The sequence below is a fragment of the Giraffa tippelskirchi genome, chromosome 2 (assembly GCF_054371585.1).
Source record: "Giraffa tippelskirchi isolate mGirTip1 chromosome 2, T2T-mGirTip1v1.2.pri, whole genome shotgun sequence".
Taxonomy (NCBI): domain Eukaryota; kingdom Metazoa; phylum Chordata; class Mammalia; order Artiodactyla; family Giraffidae; genus Giraffa; species Giraffa tippelskirchi.
In genome coordinates this window covers 99,928,547-99,949,390 of record NC_137276.1, presented here as the reverse complement: position 1 = coordinate 99,949,390, position 20,844 = coordinate 99,928,547, and the positions used below count along the sequence as shown (strand labels likewise).

The 20,844-nt window shown below is 55.7% G+C and overlaps 1 protein-coding gene across 7 annotated transcripts; it reads right to left on the bottom strand.

Moving 5' to 3' along the window:
• Positions 1 to 936: 936 nt before the first annotated feature.
• Positions 937 to 18,846, bottom strand: AMOTL2 (angiomotin like 2). 7 transcript variants are annotated; one of them, XM_081569761.1, is made up of 10 exons: positions 18,569 to 18,846; positions 15,015 to 15,812; positions 12,078 to 12,387; positions 10,860 to 11,004; positions 10,392 to 10,484; positions 6,291 to 6,586; positions 5,245 to 5,552; positions 4,057 to 4,274; positions 3,372 to 3,533; positions 937 to 2,661 (listed from the first exon to the last, which is right to left on the bottom strand). In XM_081569761.1, the coding sequence occupies exons 2-10, from the start codon at positions 15,749 to 15,751 to the stop codon at positions 2,603 to 2,605; spliced, it is 2,328 nt and encodes a 775-aa protein (XP_081425887.1). In that variant the 5' UTR covers positions 15,752 to 15,812; positions 18,569 to 18,846; the 3' UTR covers positions 937 to 2,602. The 7 variants fall into 7 exon arrangements, with proteins under 7 accessions (XP_081425887.1, XP_081425890.1, XP_081425892.1 ...); XM_081569764.1 differs by having other exon boundaries at positions 3,372 to 3,530; positions 18,569 to 18,841; XM_081569766.1 differs by having other exon boundaries at positions 3,372 to 3,530; positions 5,245 to 5,546; positions 18,569 to 18,834.
• Positions 18,847 to 20,844: the final 1,998 nt, after the last annotated feature.

Here is a 20,844-nt window from a genome sequence, read left to right as displayed (position 1 = left end):
CCAAAAAAACAAAAACAACATGGCTGCTGAGTCCCTACACCTACCCTGAAAATACTTCACTCATGGCCATAGGAGTGACTGTTCCCATCACTGGCCTGTCTGGCTGCCTGCTGCCTGCCAGCCCACATCCTGGTGGGGAATCTTAGTGTGCCAACTGGCCCACAGAGGTAGGGGCTTTGTTTCTGATACAAGGATGGTTTTCTTTTGTGGATTGGAGTGGTCTGCTTTTCTGGACCTGGGGCAGCAGTGGTGATGCCACAGCTTGGGAAGGAAGCAGTGCCCAAAACTATGTCATGCACATGAAGACCCTCTGCCAGTGTACACGCAGCGAAGAACCCTGTCTCTCTGTTGGTCCCAGACAAGGACTCTGTGCTGGGCTGGGGGAGGGAAGGATAAAGCCACCTTCGGACACCTTGGCCTAGTGTGGAGTAACCACAGCATGTGGCCAAACAAAGCTGTTTAGGACAAAGCTACCCGAGGAGGCTGCCCCTCTGCTGGACGCTCCCAGATTGAGAGAAATGTTCCCTGGAAAGTGGAAAGCCAACCACATCCTCATGCCAACCCTCCTCTTCACACAGCCTCACAAAATTCACAGGAATTTTGGATCCTCGAAGAGATTACACTGTGTATCCTCCAGATTTGCAATTAAGGAGGGACCTGCCTTGCCCCAAGGATTCCCACTATCAGAAAATGGAAACCAGTGCCCTGCACTCCTCTCCCATGAGAGACAGCAGTTTCTGAGCTGGCGGCTTATGGACATACTCTGGTCAGTGTTTAAGAACCAGGGCTCTCAGGAGCACAGGGTGGACGAGCAGAGACGCAGCTCGGTGTTGAGAGTGGTTGGGGACTATGACATGGGAGGCACCCTCCCGAAGTCCCTTCCGTCTCTCCTCCTTTAACCCTCAGTGCAGTCTCTCACTTGTACAAACACACTGCTTTTAATTTAAAAAAAATTTTTTTTTTATTAAAATACTGTTATACCCAGTGGAATGCAGCAGCAATCCTGGTACAGGGTGGCATAACAAAACAGCCATGTTTACATTTTAAATATTCACGATAACTTAAACATACAGACACACATCATGGTCTTTGGCAGAAAATGTTCACAGCACAAAAAAATACTTTAAAAAGAAATACCAAATATTAATCCAAAATATATTAAGTTGTTTTTTTTTCTTTCACAATATTTTTTTGCCTTTTTCTCTCTTTTTTTCTTTTTGTTTTGTAAACAATGCACATGAACCAAATGCATTTTTCAGCTTTACAGAGGGGTAGGGGGATTTAAAAAAATATGCAATTGTCCAGCAAATGCGAATGTTTAAAAAGGAAACTTGAGGAACCATAGGAATAAAATAACACATACAAAAACCTAAAAACAGTAAAAGAAAAACGAAACAAAACAAGGACTCAAGGAAATCTAAAAACAGCCAAGACAAACCACTAAAACCCACCAGTCACTCATGGGGCTGAGTTGGGAGACTCTTTAAGACCAGAAGTAAAAGTCACTGCCACTGGCAGGCTGCCGTCGGACACTTCAGTCCAGTTCCCAAGTGCTGGCCTTGTTTCAGGGTGCTGCGCGCTGGCGGCTTGAGGAGCCAGCCTCAGGGCGCCATGCTGTGACAGGGGCTCCATTCAGAGGACCATTTGAGTCATGTCTTACAGCTCACGGACTAGTTTTCACCAGCAGAGCTCCCTCTCCCAATGTCTCCAGGGGTAACAAAGACTCTGATGAGAACAAGGCCAGCTCTCCAGTTTCCTTTCAGAGAACTGGTGCTGGCAAGCCCACCATGGCAGATGGGTGTGGTGGCTGACTTCATCTAGCTCAGGGTTCAAAACCAAACTGACAAGATGTCCCAGGGACAGGAGCTGTGGGGCCATTTCAAGAGGCTGGTGTTGGTGAGGTCCCTTGGGCATTTCAAACAGGGCTCAAGATGGGGAAAAAGCAGCCAATATCCTGTGGATCAAGCAGTAACAAAATCCATGGACCAAGGACTTGAGAAGGGGAGATAACTGGGAGGAACCGAGGCAGCAGGGCTGGGAGCATGGAGTGAGGGGGTGAATCTGAAGCAGCCCACTTCAATCTTCTGTTTCACAAGAAAGGGAATTATGTACAAACTGCACAGCACATCCCAGTCCTCTCCACAGTGCGGGTGATGCTGTGGCCTCTGCAGGACTAACACGCTCAACAGGCCGCCAAGATTCAAGTCCGGGTGATCCCCAGGAGGCAGTGAGGAGCTGAGGAGCAGATGGAGTTGGAGGGTCCACACTGAGCCAGGCCTATTAAACCAGTCCACCTGGAGTCCATGGGCAGCCATCCTTGGAACTCAGCCCCCAAATCAACACATCCCTTCCCTCCCTGCCCGCGTGCCCAGTGTGGGTGCACTACTCCCTTCTGAGCTTTCAACTGCTACCCTGGCAGCAAGCCAGGTAAAGGTCCAGTTCTCATGCTGCATGGGCCCGGGAGGAGCGTGGGGCTAAGGAACAGGGTCTTCTCGGGGGGCGGGTGCTCATAGCTCCCCTCTCCCATGCAGCATCCTGCTGGAATGGCCATGTGGCAGAGGGCAGCAGGAAATGGTTCAGAGTCCCCAAGGCACCAGCTCCTTCAGATCAGTATCTCCACCATGTCGGAAAAGTCCTGGACTCTGGATGTAGCAACAGAATCTGGAGAGATAAGAGCATAGGTACATGCCAACAAGGGTTACTAGACTACTCTTTTACATCCGGTAACATTTTAAAGATAGGCTGTATCTTCACCAACTTTTCCCACCTCAGCTGCCCAGGTCCCCATAACTTGGCCAACCAATCACAGAGCTCTGTTCCCTCCCAGCTCTCCATCCAGACCATCAGCCTCCAGAGTGGAAGATGCAAATGTTTATAACTAGGAACTGGTTGGAGGGCTTGGAGGGAGGGTGGAGAGCCCTGAGGGAGGGAGGCTGCCACATTCTTTTCATGCCTGTGGTTTTCTGAGCGGTGAGGCATAGGCAACTATGCAAAGGCTAATGTGAAAGAGAGCAAACACATTCAATGGCATCTTCTCAAATTTCTCCTTCCGGGACTCTTTTTTAAAACAAAGTCTTCTAATTTGGGAGTGCCAAGCTCCACGATCTTAGATGTTCAGATTGGCCATTAAAGACGTAAGGAAGACTCCTGAAGAGGAGATAAAGGGCCTCCCAGGTAGATCTGTTTGTAATTAGGGTTTCCAGTTCCCCAGTTCCTATATCCAACTAGCTCTCTCCCCTGTACTGAAGTGGGTCCCACATCCTGCTCACCCTCCCTGTGCAGGGCTCCCCGTGGAGTGTGGGCAATGAGTAGGGGTGGGATTCACACCCCAGGGTGCCCTCAGCCCCCCACAAAAGTTGGGGGAGACTTACCCAGTGAGGCTGTTCTCTGGCCACTGCTGCACCCCAAAAGGCTGTCAGGCTCCAGGCTGTCCGGGGGGCCATCAGTCTGGGTGCTCCCATCTCTGCTTCCATGTTTGGCATGGGCAGCAAGGGGAGCCACAGCCACAGGCTCCTCCAGCGGGGCCCTGTCTGCTAGGAAGGCAGGCGTTTCAGTTACTGCCCTGTCCACAATATGCAGCCCCCATGAAGAATACCCTAACTTAACGACACCTCCTGGGGATGCTAGTTTCTCTTGATTTGCAAGTACTTTGATTACACTCCTGTTTCTAAACTGGATTGGGTTCCAAAAGCTTGGAGTGGAAGAAGCCTTCTTAAAAGGTTGTAGATTATATCTTAAAACAGTAAGGATTCCTGGATTTCTGTGGCGTCTGCTTAGAAGTGGAAGTGCTGGCCCAGAAGGTACCTCTGCAGGGGAAGCTTATTTTTACTTTGATGGTGAGTGGCTGGGGCCAGGGTGGTGGAATTTCCAGAGATGGGGGCTACAGTCTGCCTTGTCACACCAGGGGACAGCTGTGGGCTGCAAGGTCACTGGAGCCAGAATGTGAGCTGGCTCCCCTGGGTGAAGAGTTGGGACGCTTAGCTCCTCCGAGCTTCAGTTCTGGAAGGAAAGGCCTGAGAACAACCTAGCCTCTGCCACCCACCCACCTCCTCTCACCTGCAGCCAGCTGGGCAGAGGCATCCACCTGCCGCTCGCCGGAAGAGTGTCCTTGCCAGCCCTGGGTCCCTGCTGCTGCAGCCACGAAGATAGATGGCACCGACTTGGCAGGCCTCAGGGAGCCTGGGGTGACCTTGCCAGGGTCTTTCCTGGAGCGCTGCTGAAGGACCTTGATCACTGCATCCTTCTCCAGGATCTGAGCATGGAGCACCTTTAACCTGAGGGGTGAGAGGCCGTGTTTACATCTTCAGACCCACAGATCCTATGGCCTCCGCCCTCCCCACATCGTGGAAGTTGGAGGGAAAGCCTTCCTTAAAGCCAGGCTGGGCTCTCCTGGCCTTGCAGCACAGGCCAGGATGGGGCCTTCAGAAGTGCCATCAGAGCTCTGCAACGGGATGCTTTGAAAACTACCAGTGCATGAGAGGCTGGGCTGTTCCCACACTGGCAAACCCAGGGGTAGGTTCTGGGTTCATCTGATGACAGTAGCAGGGCTGTTGATCAAGGGAGCGAAGTTGATTGCTTGTGTTTTTGAGCCAGGAAGAGGTCAAATGGAAATCTTGTGGGGCCTTTGAGTTGTCTCTGGAGAGAAAATACCAGCTCCCTGTAGGCCAGGGGCCTAGGCCACATTCGTTCTGGGGTGGTACCTGGCATGTAGGGTAGGAAAGTCTAATTCTCTGATTTACATGGTGGGAGGTGGGGGAGCAGGTAGAGGCCTGGAGCCTTGGGTGTCATCCAAGAGTGGAGTCTCCTGGGCAGACCAACGACTCGGTTGGTACCTCTGAGAAAGAATAGCCTGTAATGCCGACTATGCTGAAAAGCAGGGGGTCAGCTCAGAAGTAGGAAGGATTGTTAGGCTGGGCGGAGTGAGGGGTGTTTATCATAGATTAAGGACCAGGCAAAGAAAAGAAATGAAGTTGCTCAGTCATGTCCGACTCTGCGACCCCATGGACTGTAGCCCGCCAGGCTCCTCCGTCCATGGAATTCTCCAAGCAAGAATACTGGAGTGGGTTGCCATTTCCTTCTCCAGGGGATCTTCCCAACCCAGGGGTTGAACCCCCGTCTCCTGCATTGCAGGCAGACTCTTAACCATCTGAGTCACTAGGGAAGACCTAAGGACCAGGCAAGGGTTGGACAAATCTCACCCTACCCCCACCCCCTGCCCCAGGTACCCGGCCTGCAGTGTCCAACCTGCTTTCCATCTCCTGATGCCTGTGGCCGCCGGTGAGCAGGCCCTCATTGAAGCTGCTGCTGGGCGAGGGCTGGGGTGAGTGCCGGATGAGAGTGGTATCGCGCTGGGCGGCGGCCGTGGCAGCCGCATCCATGGCGAACTGCCTCATGGCGCGTTCCTCCAAGTACTTCTGTTCCCACTTGGTCATGTCAGCTTCCAGCGCCAGCACCTGCTCCTCCTTCTCCCGCAACTGCTCCGACAGCCGCAGTGCACTGAGCTCTGGGGTCCCACCACTGCCACCGCCACCTCCGGGGGTGCCTGCCTGTCTCTGCAGAGAGAGGGGTACTATGGTCAGGGGTGGAGGGTGGGGTGTGTCGGCCGCAGGTCCTCACCGCCACGTGAGGAATCTCACTGAGCCAGGGCTTGGTCAGCTGGCGCCACGCACTCTGCACAGCCTGCTTCCAGCCGGAGACAAGGGGGAGCCACAAGTCCCCACATCCTTGCCCCAAATCCTGTGACCAATGGTGCAGAGGATATTGGGTTTGCTTTTGCATAGTGACCAAATATATTGTCTTCCAAACTGGGGAAGGGATGACTTAATGACATGGGACAACTGGTGTAAACTAGGACAGACCCTGGCAATGCAGGAACTCTGGTCACCCTACCTCTGTAGGAAGGGTGAGGTTAGGAGTGGAGACAGAACTCTATCTGGTCTGTAAACATGAGAGCTATTTACACAGACCAAAGTGAGGATAAAGGCCCAGGATCTGGGTGACTATCTTCCCCACCCCCGATCTCGGGGAGACACATAAGAGCTGGCTAGTCCCCTCCATCACAGCTCCTGAGAGACTTTCTCCATAGACCAAGGGTGCCAATCCCGGCTGCTGCTGAGGATAGAAGCCCAAGACTCGAGTCCCTGAGGTCGGCACATGGCCAAGGGGCAAGGCCTCTGCTGAGACTGAAGGGCTGGGAGGGGCCTTCGGCAAGGCTGGTCCAGGTGGTCCTAACTTTCCAAGAGGGCTCGGCCTGGATCTCAACAGGGGCTCCTGGAGCCTTCCCAGCTCACCTGCTGTGCACGAAGGGCCTTGAGTTCCTGCTCCAGGCGCGTCCGCAGACGTAGCTCCAGCTGCTCACGCTTCTCGCAGGCAGCCTGCAGCTGCCCCAGGGCCTGCTGTAGCCGCTCCACCTTCTCCACATAGGCCTGCTTCTTCCGCAGCTCCTCCTCAGCTCTTGCCGCACGGCCCTGTGCATTGCTCAGGGCCTGCTCCAGCAGCTCGGCCCGCCGCCGCTGGTCCTCGATGGCTCCGCGCAGCAGTGCCATCTCCCGCTCTAGCTTCTCCTGCTCCTGCTGCTGCTCATAGCCTGCAGCGAGAGAGGGAGGTGCCCGGTCAGGGACGGCAGCTCCCTTGCTGCCCCATAGAGCACCCACCATGTGCCACACTCTGTGCTGACTGCTGCTCAAGCTTGACTGCATCTTCTCAGTAACACAGGAGTTAGGTACCCTTATTAACTCCATTGTATGGGCCAGGAAACTGAACTTCAGGTTAAGGCCTGAACAAATGGCAGTGTCAGACCAGGGCCCTTGCAGTGATGACTGGGCCACACTGCTCTTCTGCTGGGATGTGGCCTTGCTAAGAGAGAGCCCAAGACACTGTCCACCTGCGCTGGGTGTCACCATCTCCAAAACACATTCACAACTTCCCTCCAGCCTCATGGTGATACTAGAGACTGGGCAGGTAGGAACCGCGATGCCCATTTCCAGATGAGAAAACAGAGGCTCAGGTGGGCTGTCACGTGGTCATCATCCAAGTGGAAGAAACACCGTGTGCTGCCCCAGGAGTCAGGCATTTACACATCTTATTCCCCTGAAGCCTCCAATGACAGTCTGAGACGGGATCTGTGATCCCCACCTTAAAGGGGAGGAAACATAGAAGGTAAATGGTGCTACCAGGTGGGGATCGAAGTTAGCCTGCCTCTGAAGAACCAGGCTGCTTGCCTATGGTGTGAGGCCCTCGTACTCAGAGGCCTCGGAGCTTACTCTGTGAAAACCAGGCACCCCCACCCCCACCCCACCCCTAGTGTGCAGGCTGCCTGCCTTGCTGGAAGGCAGAGGGGGACCAGTCATGGGGCCTGCCTGATGGACTCAAAGGCACCATCTCTAGAGCAGCACTCTCACAGCACAGCGGAATTTTCTGCTGTAATGGACTTGCTCTACATCGTGCCAAGCAGGGCAGCAGCCACGAGGCACATGCGGCCAGTGAGCACTTGCAATGTGGCCAGTGCCAGGGAGGAGTCCAATTTTTCATTTTATTTCATTTTAATTAATTTTAATCTTTGGGCCATGTGTGGCTAAATAGCTATCAGATAGGACAGTATAGACTCTGGAACAGAAGAGTGAAGGCTTGAGATCCAGCAGGCAGAAAGGAGGTTTCAATTACACAGGGCCCTGGGGCAGAGAAGGAGGACACAGGCCACCCAGGTCAGCTCTGGTTCACTCTGAATTTTTGAAGGCTGGGCCCAGGCCCACCTCATTCTTTGGGGTGGAGGGAAAAGTCGGCAAAACTCATTAACACTGAGCCTTTCATCCTGAGCTGGCCTGATACCTGAATGGGGTGGACGGGGCAGGCAGGAATGCTGACTGGGACTTTGGACCCAGAGACAACAGCTCTATCCAGGGAGGCTTCACAGAGATGGACAGCTTATAGAGTTAGCCAGAGGCTGGCCCCTCATCCCAGTCTGAGATGGTCCCATCTTACAGCCTCAGAATCTGGGGTTCGGGTGAGAAGAAACTGCGTAAGGGGGACTGGGCTGGGAGAACCAGGTCTAAGGATTCACGGCCGGATGCCCAGGGTGGGCAGGGCCTGATCAGAGCTGGGAGTCTGTACTGCTTGCCTAGTAGGAAAGCAGATGGCACTGGTGATAGGGGCCACACTCTTCTACTAGCACTGACTCTGGGGAAAAGGTGAGATCAACCACATTTTCCCTGAGGATTCTGGTTTCCTGAGGATTCTTGCTCCTGGATGTCACGAGCAAGGAAGGGTAGTCTGGCTTTCCTCAGCCCTCGGGGAGGGTACCAAGGACCCAGCCTTTGGCTTCCAGAAGGTTCCTGCTGCCTTGCACACCTCTAACGCCCTGGCAGCTTCCCTGGTGGTTCAGATAGTAAAGAATCAGCCTAAAATGCAGGAGACTCAGGTTTGATCCCTGGGTCAGGAAGGTCCCCTGGAGAAGGGAATGGCAACCCACTCCATTATTCTTGCCTGGGAAATCCCATGGACAGAGGAGCCTGGCCAGCTACAGTCTATGGAATCGCAAATAGTCGTAGATGACTGAGCAACTAACACTGACTTTGAAGGCCCTGGCACAGCTCGGAGGCTTGGGACCTTGGCTATCCCCAGCCACCAGGATAAAACCCTGGGGGGAGGGTGCCATCGCCTCCAGGCTGGGGTGGGAGCATATTCGGGAGACACAGAGGGGGGCCAAGGGCTGGCGAGCAGTGGAGGGAGCAGGAGGCCTTCCGTGGGGGAAGCGAGGCCCCACCAGCAAGTCCCAGTCCCTTTGTCCCACTGTCCCTCCTCCCGCAGCGTGGCGGGCAGGGCGCAGGCAGGAGTGCAGGGGGAGGGGGAGGCGGGCGCAGTGGAACAGCCCGGGCTCAGGAATGCCTGGCATCCAGGTCACCCGTCGCTTCAAGAGATTAATGGCTCCAGCCGGGAGCCATGAACAGCCTCACTCCCCAGGGAGCGGAAACGCCTCCAGCCTGGCCAGCCCGGGCCCCTCCCCTGCCTGCTCCCGGGAACCCGCCCGTGACTTCCTTTCTTTGGCAAAGCCTGGCCCCGTTCTGCCCCTTTCCAGCAACCTGTTCTGCCCCTTTCCAGCAACCCGTCCTCTCCAGACTCCCAGTGATGAGACCCCCCAGGGCTATCCCCACTCCCCAGCCCTTACCACCATCCCCTCCCTCCCAGAGACCTTCGGTCATCACCTCTACCTCCTGCCCACCCTCAACCCTCAGCCCTTCAGTGTTGCACTCCCGCATTCCCGTTGGGGCCACCCTGTCCAGGCCTGAGCCCTGCTTGAAGGAGGTAGGTGCTGCTAGCCAGAGCTCCGTCTTCAAGCTGCCTCTCTGCTTCCAGACACCCGCAACCATCTAGCTTAAGCTCAGTAAGCTTTTGGAGGGGTTCCTCCTTCCTCGAAGGCACCCTTGCCCAGACACCAGCCGCCCCAGTGCACTCCTTTGCACACACTCAAACATCACTATAGCAGGCATTAAGAGCATGCAGGAGGAGCTTATCAATAACCCCCTCTCTGTGTCTTCTGATGGCTACAGCTTCTTCCTACTATTGAGTTGGCGGCTTCCTTTGTCCCCTCTTCCTTCAAACTGCTTCCACCTCCACTGGAGTTATTTTGCTGCTGCTTCACCTGTCACCCCACAAAACCCCTCTCTCAGGGTGCTGGGGACCGCCCCCCATCACTGGCCTCCAGGGCCAGACCATGCTTGTTCCCTGGAATCCATGGTGGGAAGACCCTGCTCCTTCCTCAAGCTCCCCACCTCTCTTGACCTTGTCCTGGCACCTTCCTGACCTGTACCCGCTCTGCTGCACACCTGCCAGGGGCTCAGCACAGCTGTGCTAGGGAACAAATGAGTGACTGCATGGGTCAGTCAACAATGAACTCATCCGCTCTTCAAGAAGCCTTTAACTATCCTTCTTAGGGGATCCTCCTGACCTCCTTCTTTAGGCTGCCCTGTTCGTGAAGCTCCATTTCTGGCTGGTGCCAACACTTGTTATGGCCCAGCCTCACCATGCTCCCCAGCTTTCCACATGTCCACCCCGCAGGAGACTCAGACTCTTCCTTCTCTCTCATCCCACCTGTTTCCAGAGTGCTCAGCTCTCCTCAACTGCTTCTAAAGGACACCAAACTGACAGTCAGCACACCTCCCCAGCTGTTCCTCTACCCACTGATCTCCCCAGTACATAGGGAACCAGATTCTGCTCCCCTTGGGAAGCCAGCCCTCCCCCGAGTCCAGTCCAGTGATGGGTGCATAGTGGGCATTCGGTAAACCCACACTCCAAGCCCTGCTTTGGCAGAGGAGGCCAACCCTCCCTCAAGAGGAGCTGTCCCAGGTGCACCAGCCACACCTCTGCTTGGGCTCCTGAGTGGGCCCCCTACTTACTCTGAGCCAGCAGCTTGGCCACCATGTCCTGACTGCCTGCCTGGGCCTCCTGCGTCTTGCTTGCCAGGCGGCGGTTTGCAGATTCTAATCTTTCTGTTTCAAACGAAGAAAAGACGTTTTAAGGAACAAGGTTTGAGTATAGGTGAAGCTGCCTGACGGGGTGCCCCACCCCCGACCAGGGACTTATCTGTCGGGCTGCATTCTCCAAGCTGGGGGTGGGCTCATAGGGAAGCCCCAGATCACCCTGGGCCACACGGGTGAGAGCTCCAGGAGAGGCCCCAAGGTCTAGAACACAGAGACAAGCATCTCTCTATCAAGGTGGCCCCCAAGGAGTCTCAGCTTAGTCCCCTTTGAGTTGATTTGTACTATTTTTGCAGAGGACAGAGATTCTGAATGATGTCCTAGAACAGTGGAATCAAGCTGTCCATAGGTGCTCCCTGCTCCTCCACCTGCGTGAGTGGTCCTTACCTCTAAGATCCCGGTTGAAGTCCTGCAGCCGCCTCATCTCACTGTCCATCTTGTTCCGCATGGTCTTCTCCAGGGCCTCTCGCTTGGAAGAGGCCCTCGTCAGGCTCTCGTGGGCCTCGGAGAGACGCTGGATTTCACTCTCCAGCTGCAAGAGGCAGAGGGCAGAGCTGAAGGAAGGGGAGAGCTCCCAGGGTGACAGTGGCATCAAGGTCCCCTCCTTAGGCCAGGGTTGATCGCTGACTCTCCAGCAGAAAGGGTGAGAGAAGACACAAAGCCACAGAAAACCCACCTAGCCCGAGTGGGACAGGCTGCAGCCTGTAGCCTCCAGAGAGGGACCAGACTGCCAGAACAGGCAAGCCAGGGTCCCTTCAACTGTCCCAAGGTCCTGAGTGAACACAAGGCCACGTTCTCTGGAAGGGGCTGCCTCCAGGGTGACCGAGGGCAGCTTCCTGGTGCCTAGTGTCCAGAAAGAAGCATTCTCCTTTTGTTTGGCTTCTAGTGAGAAATTTGAGCACAATGGACCAGGATCAGGCACTGAGGCTCCAACTGTGGGCTGGGGGGGTAGACCTATCTTGGAGACCACGGGACAGTCACAGAAAGCCTAAGGCTACCTGCTAAGGCTGAGTGCACAGCTGGTGACCCTTCATTAAGAAGGGAGCACCGGAGCCAGCCTGAGCTGCCTGGAGTATGTGCCTCTCCAGCCATCACCCCACAGGGCCAGCCTGGCCCCGGATGCCCCACCCACTTGGCAGCTGGCAGGTCCTGCACGTGCTCCTAGCTGGCCCGTGATTCCAATAAGTCGCTCGTTTTTTTGCCAAGAGGAGGGGCTTTCTCTGTGACCAGGGCTGGCCTGGAACAGACTTGCTGTTGTGTGGGGGATACAAAGGGCCCTCTGTGGGAGGTGTCCACGGGAGGGGGCGTGTGCAGGGAAAGGGTGCGACCACGAGGGAGTCAGTGAATGGGTTCTTTCTAACTACCACTGGGCAGCAACTGCTCGTGCTCTGGGCCTGCTCTGCCGGCTGCTCCCCAGCTGTCTGGAGTCAGCCAGGGAGGGTTGCATGAGGGATGGGGGTGGGAGGCACAAGGGGCAGCTGAGAAGCCCAGCCAGACCAGCTTTCAGACTCCTCTGCCTCCCTTCTGACAGCCCCCTCCCTGGTCAGCCCTGTTGGGGTTCCCTTCTTGCCACCCCTGCTTCTCTGAGGCCTCAGCAGGGCCTACCTTCTCAATGCGGCCAGCCTTCTCCGCTGTACTCTCCAGCTCCCTCTGCAGTCTCTCATTGTCTCTCTGCAGCCTGGCATTCTCCCTCAGCACAGTCTCCATCTGGGCCAGGTGGGCGCTGCCCGAGGTGGCCAAAGAGGCCTGGGTGCTTGCCGGGCCCTCCACCCCAGGAGGGCCGAGGGAGCCCGGTGGGCCGTGGCTGAGGGCGGCCAGGTGTGGGGGTGGGTGGCGCTCCTGAGGCTGCTGCAAGTATTGGTACTGCTGCTGCTGCTGCGGGAGGAACACAGGGGGCACCTGGGCCTGCAGGATCCTGGGGGACAGAAGAGACGGTCCTCAGAGACCATGGAGCCACAGAGAATTGCACCAGCCCTCCCAGGCGGACAGCTTTCCCGTGGTGTTAGGCAGTGACCTCTGGGAAAGGCCTTTCCACGAGCTGTCCCCAAGACCCTCAAGGGCCAGGGAAGCAGGGCTGCAGGGTATTACCATCAGCACACCTATGTCATGCCCAGCCTCCTGTGGCCCAGGCCTTGGGGATCAGCCTGAACAGTCCCAGCCATAGGCAGCCCTTTTTGAGTCTGGAGGTCACACTCATCATGACTGAACTCATAACCTTCCAGGCCCCTGGGCCCCAGCAGCTACCCTGTGTCTATTCCCACTGCCAGCGTCAGGCCCTCCGTGCACACCTGCCCACACAGCACACTCGCTTCTTCTCCCTCCTATTTTGAGTCCCGTCACCCCTTGAAGAAACATCTTTAGAAGACTGTGGCTAAGGTTAGAGTGGTGAGACAGAGGTCAGGCTTAGAGCCTGACAGATCAGGCATTCAAATTCTGGCTCCAGTGTTTGAGTCCACGGTGCACGGGACCATGCTCGGTCAGGAGGGTGAGAGTCTCTAGCCTCAGGCAGGTCGTCAGGGCCACATCTGCCTGGCAGAGTGCTGGGCCTGCAGCGGGCGTCTCCACAGTGACAACCTACCCTCTGTCTCTTCTAGTGGAGAACACAGCCTACTCTCTGCTCAAAGAGTAAATGTGACCCAAACAGTGGATTATCCAGGGTGAAGAGGCCACCTGTGAACTATTACAATAGCCTAAGTTCAGGGAGAGTGTTCTCCTGGCCTCTGGTACTGGGGTCCCATGTCAAGGTCTTCACCCTCAAGGTCCCACGTCAAAGGAAGGAGCATGTGGGGTCACACAGCTTTTCTGGGGCCCTGTGGCTCCAGATGTAAGAGAATTCGACTGCCTCAGTTTCACCAGGAGCTTTCCCAAGTCCCAAAAGCCCCAGACGAATCCATCACCTCAGAACCCATGCCTGCCCTTCCCCCTCCAGATTCCAGCTCCCCTGCTCTTCTTAGACCCAAGGCTAAGTTCTGCTGCCAGTTCCCAGGAAACAATCTTCATCAGATTGGCTGAAGGAGAGGCTGGCAGATGTATTTCTTTTCCTGCCCAAGAGCTTCCAGTGAGAGCTGAGAGGGTACCCCACTGGAATGGGCAAACTCCCCCGTGCTGCTAAATGTGGCACCTTGGGGTGGCTCCCTCCAACTCGCTCCCCTGCTCCGGGCCAGGCAGACATAAATGGCATTCTTTGGGGATGACTGGGCTCTCAGAAAGAATAGAGCCTCCTTGCCTTCACACTTGCTCCCCCCTTCCCCCCACTTTTTTTGTTCTCCTGCAAATAGTCAACTTCCTTTCCACGACATTATCTTTTCCTGACAGGGCTCAATAAGCATGGTCCAAAGAAGAAACCACGACTCAGCTTCTGAAACTCTTCCAAGACCAAGCCCTGAGAAGGGAGATAAGGCAGGGGGGCCTTGAGGCTGGCAAAACCCCACAGGCTCAGTCCTCTGGTGCCTCCATTCCAGAGCCATCACATCACTCATTTCTCGAGAGCAGAGAAAGGCATCTTTCCCAGGAAAGGCTGCACGGTGGGAAAGCAGGTGACTAAATGAGGACTCAGCAGGCACGAAGAAAACCAGACGTGAACCTTGGGGCACCAGAGGAAGGGGGTCTGCAAGCTTTCAGGCCCCTCTACTGGGGTTTCCTGGACCCCTGTGTGTGGGGTTGGGGGGGGTGGGAATTAAGGGCGTGTGAAAAGGGTGTGTGCCGGCTTCTCAGGAGAAGGTCCTGGGCCAAATGAGAGTCTCATTTCTAGGAACCTTATTTCTGAAAACTCTCTGGGCTTCCTACCCCTCCTGCGCATCCCTGCGTCCATTCATGCCCCTAGAATCCATTCTTTACAAGCAACAGAGGAAGCTTTTTGAAAAGGGACGCCAAATCACATCCTCTAAAGGTCTCCCTTCACTCTCAGAATTAAAAGCTGAGTTCCCCCTGGCAGCTGCTCTGGAGCCTCCACATAAAGGGGCTCACCTGGAACAAGAACCTTCTCCCAGGCTCCTGCCCCATGGACCATGCAGAAGAACATGAACGGAAACGAATGGCAGTGCCAGGGCAACTCCTGCCTCTGTGTAGGAGAGGAGAGATCTCTCCAGAGGCCATCTGGTCCTTTCTTCCTTGCCTCCACTTAGGAATGCCTCCCAATAATCATGGACAGCAAAGAAGACTTCTTCTGTTTTTAGAAGCCTCCAGAAGAGGTCCCACCTTCTTCCCACTTAGCTTGGGAAAGATTCCCAACTCTAGTGCTTGCACGTTCTTTCTGAAATCTAACATTTAGCCCCCTGCTCTAATTGACAACCTCTGAGAACCCTAGTTACTTGACGGCTATAGCCAATTAGGCAATGGTGTCTGCCTCCAAATTAAAGCATGCTAAGTTCTCATGTGACCCTGGCTAAATTCCTCTTTCCTTCCAGCATTAGCTCCCACTTTGGGAGAAAGAGGGTATCATCGGCTTTCCTCTGGAGCTCACCAGCCTCCTGGAGGCTCTTGATCCTGGGAAAACTACACTGGAAGGAAGCCAAGAGCCTGAAGACCAAGGTGGGCAGTTACCTGACTTCCGCATGCTGGAAGTGTGGGCTGCCACGGGCACGGTACCGCGGGTCAGTGACGGCAGAGGTGGTCTCGTGAGCTAGCATGACGTGTGGGTACTGAGGTGGAGGTCCTCGCGGCTCCGGGCCCTCGGCAGTGGGGGCGCCCCTGGCTGGGGGACCCTGCTGGTTGCGGGCCAGCTGGGGGAAGCTGTGAGAGGCACTCATGTGGCTGGGGGTGCGGGCCCCGTTCCTCTCCAGGGACAGCTGCAGGAGTCGCTCGCTCAGGGAGCGCACGTGCCCGTGCCTCAGCTCGCGCAGGGCCTCATCCTGCCTCCGGCTGCCTCCTGGGGGCCCACGGGGATCCCGGTCCCCCACGTGTGGCCAGGGCCCCACCTGCTGGGAGGCATAGTACTGTGAGTGGGCTTTGGCCTCCTCATAGGTGGGCAGCTCCTCGCCCTTGCCAGGCTGCAGGCACAGGCGGTAGAGGCCGTTCTCTGCCAGGTGGGTCTCAGTGCCCTGGTGCTCTTGGCCCTGGGGTTCCTGCCTCGTGGCCTGCTGCAGCACCTGACTGTCCTCTGGTGCCATGATCTCCAGGGGGGCCTGGGGGCTTCCTGTGCTCCCAGCCCCAGCCCCACCGCGCAGCGCCTGTTGCTGGATGGCCAGCAGTGTGCGGGTCTCAGTCAGGTTGCCATAGCGCAGCTGTTCCTGGATGAGGCGGTGCAGGACCGTACCTGAGGAGTCTTCTAGCGTCCTCATGCTCCCTGGGCTTGCACACACCCACCTGGACAAAGGCCAGTGGCACCTGGCCCCAGAGCACCTGAGGAGGAGGAAAAAGAAGAGCACTCAGTGGGAGCACATGGGAAAGGTGGGGACTTTCCATTACTGTCTGGTTGCAAGACGATGGAGGGGCACACATGCCTGTCAGACTGCCAGTGTTGCCACCTACTGATTAAGGCAAGTCACCTAAGCCTAGTTTCTCCATCGGAAATATAGAAATAATGCTAGCTTCATGGAGTTGAGAATTAAGAGGCGATGGCTATTGAGCTCCCACTGTGCTGTAAATCCTTGGCAAAGGACTGCCATTATAATCATACTCATGGAGACTTCCTGTGCCTAGAGAAGGATACCAGGAACCTAGATACCAGGAACCTCAGGCTCCTGTAGTCAGCTTCCCATCAGAGAGCCTGATGAGAAAGTCCAGGGCAGGCCTAGTTCAGCTTTAAACACTAAGCTCTTGTGTCTCCTGCATTAGCAGGCAGATTCTTTACTACTGCGCCACCTCTACTTTATCACAGGTGATAAAGCATGAGTCACGCCCAGTAGAGGTGGTAAAGAATCTGCCTGCTAATGCAAGAGACACAAGAGACGTGGGTTGGATCCCTGGGTTAGGAAGATTCCCTGGAGTAGGAAATGGCAACCTACTGCACTATTCTTGCCTAGAAAATCCCAGGGACAAAGAAGCCTGGTGGGCTACAATCCACAGGGTTGCAAAGAATTGGACACAACTGAGCATGCATGCATACATGCATGCACGCACCAGCCCGGTAGAAGCCCTAGACAAACAGCCCCCACAGCATGAAGCATGCCTGAGCCATGGCCTTGGCACAGCTAACTCACCACCCTTTACCCTGCTGAGCCCTCTCTGTCAGGGGATGACCTTGGCAGTCACTCTGCAAGGTGAACAGGAAGGAGAAAATGCATCTGGATTGGTGGATAAGGGATGAAAGATGAGAGAGACTACACTGAGAGTAGTTTTGCAAAAGAAGGCAAAAAGGTGCCACCCATCAAGGTTTGTAGGCCAGTCACATAGTCTGTGCACTGACAGTTAAGTGCACACGTGCTCCAGGAAAAAGAAAGGGTGGCACAATGTCTCTGATTTTATGATTACCACCCCAGCCACACACACACTTGCTCCTTGGAAGTGCCTGATGGTCCTCTAGGCAGGAGGGGATGCGCACTCAGCATCTTGACATGGGTAAGACTGCTTGAGTTGACTGAAGGAGTGCGGGAGCAAGCAGGAGGCTCTTGGCTGCAGGCACCTGGGGCTGGTGACTCTGCGCCTAAACTGCAGAGAGATTGTCTCCTGAGGAAGGTGTTCTCTTTGGAGCCTGCGCTCCCAGTGGCTCATGGCCTGGAAGGCTGCCCACCTCACCTGGCTTCCTCTCCACAGCCTTCTCCAACACAAACCTCCAAACTGGGATTCAGGGAAGACCAAACAAAACCCACACCTCCACAGGTCCTGTGTATATAGGAGGACAGTGGGAGGAGTGTGGCCCCTCCTCGGCCACAGAGCCAGCTCCAGTGCCCTGCGCCACTTAGGGCTTGGCTGGCTGGCAGAGCAGCCATTCTCAACCCACTCCCTCCTCCCAGCTGCCCAGAACTGGGGAGAGGGAGATGAGTCTGGAGGACATCTCGGTGTTTAGACTTCCCGGGACCCCATCATCTCCCACTACTACACACACACATATACACAGGGGGCACACACATACACAGGGCGCACACACACAGAGAAGATGCAAGACTCTAGTTACCCGAGGCAAAACAAACAGGAATCAGTTCGCCCTAGCGTTTCATCCACTGGGCATTTCCTAAATTAAACACTGCCTGGGCTGACTCCAGCCAAGAAGGACTGGGGAATGCAGTTTTCCGGACAGATTCCAGCCCTCCTCCTCCCCCAACAGTGTGCCTGGGAGCAGGGAACACTTCCCGCGCCTTCCATCCCTCGTTTGTCTCAGTCAAATCTCTCAGATGCACACAGCTAAGCTGTTACTAAAATCTGCGCCCCCGACAAGGGTCGTGCACCCCTGCTGCGCCAGCGCGCCCGGCTCTCTGAAACACCCGCTTCTAAGCAACCACACAACTCCGGCCTTTACCTTGGCTCACTCTGGCCCAAGGAACCAAAGCGAGGGTCTCTAAGTCAGATCGCACCCCAGCCAGGGATCCCGCCCTACCCGGACTCCTTGCTGACCACGAGCACCCTGTGGCCGCCGCAGCGCCTGGAGCGGGTGGACGACGGTAGCCGTGGTCCGGAGAGGTCTTTAAGCGTCGTGGATCCGCCTCCCCTCTCCCTCCCGAGCCCTCTTTGTTTTCCAAATGCCCCAGCGCTGACGTCACCGGGCTGGACGACAGGCTGCATTCTTTCTAAGTGAGAGCCAGACCTTGGCTCCGGAGAGGATTTTCCAAGGAAGACAAAGAGGAATTCTTGGGCTAGTTAGGGAGGAAAGACACCTGTAACCCCTCCACCGAACCAAATTAGCCCCCAGGCCCTGCAACTTGAGCTCCAAGCGGCGCTTCCTATCCAGATCCGCGCTCCCAGACACGCACTCCTATCTACCCGCCGGCTGGCCCCTCCTTCAGCCCCAGCGGACCCGCGCGCCTGCGAGAGCTCCCAGGGGACCTGCGAGGCGCCCCCGGGCGGAGCTGCCCTCGCCCCGCCGGTTGCCGGCAAAGGCGCACCGCTCCTGGAGGACGCAGGGTCCGCTCGGCTTCTGTTCCCTCTCGCGGAAAAGGCCGGGCTGGGGCGCGTCTCTGCGGCTCCGCGCGCTCCCCGAAGCGCCAAGAGGCCTTTCTTACCGCTGCGGCCCGCGGGTGCTCCGCGCGGTCAAATCCGACGGCCCGGCCCGGCCCGGCTCCGCTCAACTCGGCGGCGGAGGTGTGCTCTCGGCTGAGGCGCCGACGCTCTGGCGGCTCAGCCCCAGCGCGCAGCCCCAGGGTCGGCCCGCGCCGGAGGCGGCTGCTATGCCAGGAATGTGAGAGTTTCAGGTTCCCCCTCGGGATCAAAGCGAACCACAAATAACCTCGCAGCGCGCCGCCCTCCTCCACTCTCCGCCTCCTCCAGCTCCCTCCTCCCCGTCCCCGCCTTCCTCCGGGAAGGCGGCGCTGCGGACCCGGCGGCCCAGGCCTCGTGGACTCTCTGCGCCCCTCCCCGGCCAGCGCCCCCCGCTCTCCTTAGGAGCTGCTGGAATCCATCTAGGCCCCTTACCGCCCTCAGCCCCGTACCCGGCCTTCCTCTCACTCCTCCAGCTCCATCAGCTGGACGACACTGAGAATGTACATGGCATGTCCTCGAGAGAGACCCTGGGTGTTGCTGCTGGATGTGGTTGGGGGTGAGAGGGGCTTGGTGTGTGTGTGTGTTGTACAGGGAGGGAAGACTGGAGAGATGTGCATATCTGCCCGATTCAGACCGTGCCCCAAGCGAAGAGATGACTCTTGCTTCCAGCAGGAAGCCTCGCTGGTTGTCGCCGGCGGCAACCTTTGAATTGCACTCTTATTGTTTACAAACACCTTCGCCAGCCCTTTTCGGATCTGTCTCCACAGGAAGTGTGAATCTGGGATGAAAAATCTTCCGGCTAATTTGACCCACTTTACCAGCTGAATCACCCGCCGCCAGGGGATCTGTCCAGCTCTTCCCAAAGAAGGTAGTAAGGGGCACCTCTTTACGGAGAGCGCAGGGTGTGCCAGCACCCGCTTACCGCCTGGTCATCCCGCCAGCCTTTCCAGTCATCCCCCCAGGGATTTTTTTTTTATCATCCCTGTCTTATGAATGAGGAAACCAAAGCTCAGAGAGATTAATTAGCTTGCCAAGGGTCACACAGAGAGTAAGTGATGAAGCCAGGTAACCAGTGGGCTGCTCAGGTTCTCATTCCCTAAACTTTTCTGGGGCCACCAGAATCCAGATTACTTCGGTGGACAGGGCAGACTCTGGGAGCTCTCCTCTCTCCATCTGCTCTTTCTCTTTTTTGATTTCTTCATTTCCCTCCACACTCCTGTCAGCCAGGGGCCCTCCCTTAGGTCCACTGTTGTTGCTCTTGCTCTTCCTCCTCTGGGTGGAATTCTGTCCTCTGACCCTTCCTCCCCAGCCTTTGGCACTAGGCTAGTTCATCTGCGCCAATGGAAACCCCTTCTTCAGAAAGCCTGCTCTGCCAGACTCTCCCCACCTGCAGGCACTTCCCCAACTCTGTGTGCCGTTCCTGGGCCCTGACCACACTCGGTCTCTCAACACCTCTATGCGTAAAGCCCAGGCCCCTGTCCACCCTGAGAATCAGGGCTGACTTTCACCCCCAGCCAGGTCCTCTTTACCTCCCCTCACTGTGGAGTTTGCAATTGCCAGATCCGCTGGAGGGGATTGGGACAAAAAAACTTGATAAGTTCAAAGAGCTATTTATTAGCCAGGGACATTGTTAGTTTTTAATAAAACTCTCCCCCAAAATGTGTGTGTATGTGTATGTGATTTACTTGGAAGCCGAATATTGTATCTCAAACACAAGAGTACCTTGTTTTAGTGTGCTATGCTTTATTGCACTTCACAGATGCTGCATTTTTCACAAATTGAAGGTTTGTGGTAACCTTTCATTGTACCATTTTTTCCAGCAGCATTTGCTCATATTATGTGTCTGTGGGTAATTCCAGCAATAGTTCAACTTTTATTACGTTTGTTACGGTAATGTGTGATTTTGGGTATTGCTATTGCAAAAAGATTATGACTTGCTGAAGGCTCAGATGATGAGCAATAGAGTATTCTTTAATTAAGGTTTGTACATTGTTCAGTCCAGTTCAGTTCAGTTACTCAGTCACGTCCAATTCTTTGCGATCTCATGGACTGCAGTGCGCCTGTCTTCCCTGTCCATCACCAACTCCCGGAGCTTGCTCAAACTCATGTCCATTGAGTTGGTGATGCCATCCAACCATCTTTTCCTTTGTCGTCCCCTTCTTCTCTTGCCTTCACAATCTTTCCCAGCATCAGGGTCTTTGCCAATGAGTCAGTTCTTCTCATCAGGTGGCCAAAGTATTGGAGTTTCAGCTTCATCATCAGTCCTTCCAATGAATATTCAGGACTGATTTCCTTTAGG